Here is a 6,195-nt window from a genome sequence, read left to right on the forward strand (position 1 = left end):
TCCTTCTTGCCTGTGTTTGGCCCATATCCCTCCAAACCTTTTCTATTCATGTACTTATCCAAACATCTCTTAAAACCTTTCATTCTCACCTTAAAAATATAGCCCCTAATTTTGAACTCCTTCATCCTAAGAAAAAGACTTTTCATCTTATCTATGCCCTCATGGTTTTATAAACCTCTACACGGTCACCTCTCACAATCTCCTGTGCTCCAGTGAAAAAAGCCCCAGCCTCTTCTTATAACTCATCCCTCCATTCCCAGCAACATCCTGATCATTTTTTTCTGAAGCATCTTCAATTTAATAATTTCTTTCCTATAGCAGGTTGACCAGAACTACACACAGTACTCCAGAAGAGGCCTCAATAGGACCAGGAACATAATCCCTCTAAACTCTTGTTATCTCACTTTTGAAAGCATCCCCTTTGTCAGTTGTTACTGTACTTGTGAACAATCTATGTCAATTAACATTTGAAAGTTCAGCAAAAAACATTTGTTTGATAAAAACTGCCAAAAAGCCTTGCTGCATCCTTAGGTAGTTGGTACATAGGGCATCTTTCAGACTTTGTCCAAGGTGTTTGTTTTTAAAATGGTGGTTAGGCCATTTGAAAAGGCAATTATAGCCCTCCATATTGCCCTAGGTCCAGGGTGAGACAAGCCACACTGGGTAAGGACAGCAGATTTCCTTCCTGGAAGGACACTGAAGTAAAAATCCATCAATTTACCAATCTATGATAGTTTCATGAAAACAAAGACCAAATATCAAATCAAGATTTATGGACAGAATTTAAATTTCACCACCTGCCAAAATAGGACTGTAACCCATGTCTCCAAAGCATTGACCTGGATTATTAATCAAATGACATACCAGGAACACAATCCTTTTATTCTGATGATTTCAGGTGGAATTACCCAGCTAAATGAAGCACATTTCATTACTATTATGTGCTGTGAAGCAAAGACTTGAGTTTCGACAGCTGTAATAAATTTTCATTTTGCGTAGGTGGGTATTGCTCAAGTGTGCTGAGATCAAAGAGCTACCACGAGCACAGATATGAAAAGGTGGGTCTTTTGTTGGTTGCAGGGTGAGGAAATTTAGATCTCATCATCTGAACTGAAAACATTAAAAACCTTCTCCCCATTTTAATTCAATTTTGTGAGCAAATCCAAACATTAAAAAGAAGCACAACACGGCTGAATACAGCCTCACTTTCCACACAAAGGATCCTCTGCAATCTCCAACAGGACGCCACTATTGAATATTTTTGTCAGCAATCCACTGGGTCTGTTTCTGTGAGTGACACCTTGGCCCACTCCACCATTCTAATGCACGCACAGCACCTTTCCAGGTAATCAGAACCATAACAGCACCTCACTGCCCAAGAGCCCACACCTTCCAGGTAAAGCATCTCTTGCTCTTGTAATCTACAAGATTGGCTGTGCACAATTTGATCTTGGTTACATTAGTGAGATTAAAACAAATAAATTGCAGGTCACCTCCACTCTATTCAGTGCAATGACCCTGATCTTCCAGGTACTTGCTATATCATAAAACATCCTGCTGTTGTTAACATTGCTCCCCTGGGTCTGCTGCAATGTTCCAACAAGGATCAAACATCTAATTTCCTGTATGGTCACCTTAAAGCCTCTAAAAGTGAATATTAAATAGCACTTCAGTGCCTGATCACATTTGTTCTCTTTATTCTTACATTCTCTGCCAGATATGCCTCATTTACAATTGTTTCCCCTTCACACATTTATCACCTAAACTTTCCCAATTAACCAATTGATTGCAAAATATCTACTTGCAAGGTCTCCCTTGCCCCACCTTGTCCAAAAAAAAACTGGGGTTTCCAAACTTGGCTCTCCTACAGTAGCATAATTGGATTCACCTTTCAAGTGAACCAACAATCTAAAATGGAGAGATGCTTGACAGAATTTCACTTGTAAGCAGTATTTAACCACCCTTCATGCTTGCCCCTCCTTTGATTATTTTGATAACTTCTACATTTGTGTACTGTAAGGGCTAATGTTTCCCAAAAATTAATTTATATAAAACAATTAGGACCCAAATTTAGAACCAACATTTTGCTGTACAAAGTAGCACATTTCCTGTAGCTAACAGGTCCAAGCAGGAAGCCAATGTGCTTAATCATCCTTTTGTGGTTACACCCACACTTGGGAAACCACCAATACAGCACTCTTGATTAGTCATCCATCACCCTAATCAGTGGCAATTTCTTAAATTTCCAGTGTTTGTCAGAGTGCACCATAAGGTATGTTCCAACCAATTCTTTAAAACGGTGGCACAGTGGTTAGCACTGCTGCCTCACAGTGCCTGAGACCCGGGTTCAATTCCCGACTCAGGCGACTGACTGTGTGGAGTTTGCACATTCTCCCCGTGTCTGCGTGGGTTTCCTCCGGGTGCTCCGGTTTCCTCCCACAGTCCAAAGATGTGCGGGTCAGGTGAATTGGCTATGCTAAATTGCCCGTAGTGTAAATGTAGGGGTATGGGTGGGTTGCGCTTCGGCAGGTCGGTGTGGACTTGTTGGGCCGAAGGGCCTGTTTCCACACTAAGTCTAATCTAATTCTGTCTTCTACCAGGTTGTTTTACATGGTACATTTTAAAATTGGGCAATGACCATATGTGCAGATCAAATTAAAATGAATCCAGAAAATTGTAAATCACTTTCTCCAACGAGAAGCTAATTTCCCACTATGCAGTTTCCACAAAAAATGCAGCTAAGTACAGTGCCTGGGAAGATAAGACAAATACAAAGACAACTTATTTAATTGTTTTATTAAAAATCACAACACTTACATACAAAAACTACAATAGCTAATGCTATATTACAAGCCTTTTGCACTTCGTCTACTTTTAGCCTTCCTAACTTCTTCTATTAAATCTTTTAAATACTGAATTTCTTTCACTAAGGAGTCAGCTTTCTCTTGCAAGTTTTTATTTTTCTCTTCCAGTAAGGTGCACTCTGCAAGTATAGCACCGTGCTCTGCTCTCTTCTTTTGTCTATACCGTGTTGCTGCACTTTTATTCTGCTCCATCTTCTTCAACTTTTTCTCCAGACCTCTTGACTCCACACTGCTGACTTTTACTTTTGATGAACTGCCTGTATTTTCTACACTAGGACGATCATATGGTTTTGGTCTTACAGGGCTCGAGTCATCTGATGACAAGCCACTACTTTGTGGCGACCCTTCTGATATACTCCTGTCAGAAGATTCAGCAGGAGAGTGAGGAGGACTAGCCCCAACTCCACTGTCAGAATCCAGTAATGGCCCTTCATCCTCCTCTTTACAGGAATCCTGCAGAGGCCAGGACCGAGTAAATTCCTCACTACCTAAAACTTTAGTTTCCTTCTCCAGCAAGTGTAAGAAATGATCAGGGGACAAGATTAAAGATTCTGGGGTAATGGTTGGGGTATTAGGAGCCAGCTGATCTGACCCTGGGGGTGAATTTGGAGGTGACCCAAGGTCAGAACTCGAGCCAAGGTCAGCTACTTGTAGTTTAGCTGGCAAAGGATCAAAAGGCAATTCTTCCAGGTCACAGGAACTGTCCAATACAGCCAACAGCTCCTCTGAGGAGGGAGAGCCATTTTCACCCATAATCAAGTTGTCAAAGAGATCAGTCTTCTCCATCCAGTCAAAGCCGGTGAATGCATCCTCTGTAAAACAAGGGAGAAGAGGTTAAGTCAAGATCATTCACTTACTTAGAAATCCATTAGAGAACAGAATAGGAAACACCACAGGGCCCAGTCTCAACAAACTGAACATAACAGGACATTAGTTAAGCAGTACGCCACATCAAATCATAACCTGTAACAGTTTGTCTTGCTCATTAGGCACCGAAACAGCACAACGTGGGGGGGGGGGGGGGGGGGGGGGGGGGGGGGGGGGGGGGGTTAAATGTGGACATTTTAACTGTACAGATACTCAAGCTTATTTCCAACTTACTACAAGATATTAGTTTGTAATTAAGGTGCATTACCTACACCGGTTTAGGAACAAATTCATAAGTGAGTCAACCACCCACTACACTCAGCTATTCAAACATCACAAGACATTTCTGAACTTACCCATTGAATCATCCGTGTCCAGTAACGTGTCAACACATGGGATCAGGGAGGACACATCGCTTTCCTCATTGCCACCAAACAGTGGTCTGAGGCACGATTTCACCGGCCCGGCCTCCTCCAGGTCTGTGTGCAGGAGACACGGGTCCCCTTCAGCCGTCAGAAACGGCGAATTGGGGGACAACATGAAGTCCTCCATCAGGGAAGAGAAAGAATCTGGCCAATCTGAAATCATCTGACTGTATTTTTAAACTGAGATACTCTTCAAGGAAAAACAAAGTCTTCAAGTCGAGTGTTTCTATGCTGTCGACTACAGCAAAGCTGAGAAGCCCATTGTGGAGCCTGGGAATAAAACACAGCACCATTCATTTCAGTATGGCATAGCAGCATTCAAGAAAACTGAGCAGAGAAACCAAGCAATGTATAAATTCGACATTTACACAGTAAGATGACATTTGATGAAACTTAATAGATTTGTGGCCTCCCAGAAGGATTACACAGCATGGGGGAAATCCCGTCAGCCAGATCAGATGGTGTTACTAATGTTCCTTCAGATTCAGGAAAGGCTTGGCTTTGTGCTTGCTATATATTTGATTTCAGACCACTCAAATGATCATACAGAATATATTGTGGGGGCAGGAAAGGGCAGGATGGTCAACACTCAATGGCAAAATTGCCGGAAGGTAGAGTTGCAGAATTTAGGAATACTAATCACTTGCTGAATCGTAAACAGACCAAGCTCAGAATAGGGGCAGATGAAAACCTGGTGAGAAGAATTGTCAAGGGAGCACAATGTTCCATTAAAGAGTTAACCAGGATCCTGTAACCACACCCAGCAGGAAGGAATGGCGGAAGGACAACTGCCACTGGGTGTCTCCTTCTCAGCTCTGCCACGTTTTAATGAGATGATGAGCCGCCATCTTCACCCAGTCACAAACAACCCACAGGCTCCAGACCATTGGGGGGGGGGGGGGGTACAAACATTGAACTTACCCCCCAGCCCCACAGGGCATAATATTTATCAAAGGGAATGCAGGAGAGTGCTGAGGGGACAAATATTACAGATTAAAAGGACCTCATCTGTTGATTACACAACCCCCACCACAACTTCCAAAAAAAGGAAGTATTTCAAAATGGGGGACAAACAATTGAGGACTAATTTCCCAGCCACAAACTCGTTGACCTCTAAAAGAGATAATGGATCCTTTCCATTAAATGTACGTAAAAGTACAACACAAGGTCAGAATAGATTGCGATCACATTTTAAAAGGGGATTGTAGTGAGTTTCATCACCAACAGATGAGGCGAAATCCATTTAACTGAACACGGCAAGAGGCCTCTTCGGGCCACGAGGAAGTGGGGAGAAAAGGCGGGTAACCCGGGGGTTTAAGGGACGGGATTTTTTTTAGGGAAACGAGGCAAACTTACGCCATTTTTGAAGCTGGTGCGTGTCCTTGTTGCCCAGTGCTCTGCACTGATGCGTCGCTGCTGCTGCTGCCTGTCTACTGAGTCGCCATGTCGAGACCCGGGCGGATCGGACTCCGACACATTAATAATTCGAACATCTGCAGGCGATAGAATAAAGCGGTTCGCCCGGAGCCGCCCCTTAAATAGCCTCGGCCTCCCCGCGCCCTCCTGACGTCTGCGCTCCTTCCGCTCACTCGATGTCATCACAAAATAGACCACACCTTCCACTGACAGACGCGCGCAATGACAAACGAAACCACGCTTTAAATCACCGCCTTTGGGTGTGATTTTGTTTCTGCCGTCGAGCGATTGGCATTCGGTGTAGTTTTTATTTATTTATTGGGGTCCTTTTTTTTTGAAAAGCCGAAACCGTTTGTGAGAGGCATGGTGGGTCCTACTTTCGATCACGCGCTCGGCTGTTGCTGGGGCGCTTTCTGATTGGTCCACCCGTCACGTTCACGTGATGGAACGACGCTGATTGGCAGTGGGATGAACCGCGCTCGCCAATGGCACGCCCGGAGCTATACCACGTGGGTGGATTAGCCGGCGAGGGTGGGGATTATGGTGAGTGTTATTGCTTATAAAGGAATGATGTATCATAAGCTATCGCTGAATCATAAACTATAGATGAGATCTCTCTGAAG

At 43.7% G+C, this 6,195-nt stretch overlaps 1 protein-coding gene across 1 annotated transcript; it reads right to left on the reverse strand.

Annotated features, from left to right (window-relative positions):
- Positions 1-2,779: 2,779 nt before the first annotated feature.
- LOC132831452 (cyclic AMP-dependent transcription factor ATF-4-like) lies at positions 2,780-5,673 on the reverse strand. Its single transcript, XM_060849608.1, has 3 exons — positions 5,513-5,673; positions 4,088-4,426; positions 2,780-3,676 (listed from the first exon to the last, which is right to left on the reverse strand). The coding sequence occupies exons 2-3, from the start codon at positions 4,317-4,319 to the stop codon at positions 2,847-2,849; spliced, it is 1,062 nt and encodes a 353-aa protein (XP_060705591.1). The 5' UTR covers positions 4,320-4,426; positions 5,513-5,673; the 3' UTR covers positions 2,780-2,846.
- Positions 5,674-6,195: the final 522 nt, after the last annotated feature.

This window comes from Hemiscyllium ocellatum, chromosome 33 (assembly GCF_020745735.1).
Source record: "Hemiscyllium ocellatum isolate sHemOce1 chromosome 33, sHemOce1.pat.X.cur, whole genome shotgun sequence".
Taxonomy (NCBI): Eukaryota; Metazoa; Chordata; class Chondrichthyes; order Orectolobiformes; family Hemiscylliidae; genus Hemiscyllium; species Hemiscyllium ocellatum.

Bases quoted from the DNA above. Each gene is read 5' to 3' on its own strand.
- LOC132831452 (XM_060849608.1), bottom strand. From the start codon at position 4,319: ATGATTTCAGATTGGCCAGATTCTTTCTCTTCCCTGATGGAGGACTTC. The intron at 3,677-4,087 runs GTAAGTTCAGAA...CTTGTTTTACAG, and splicing joins GGACACGGATGATTCAATGG to AGGATGCATTCACCGGCTTT.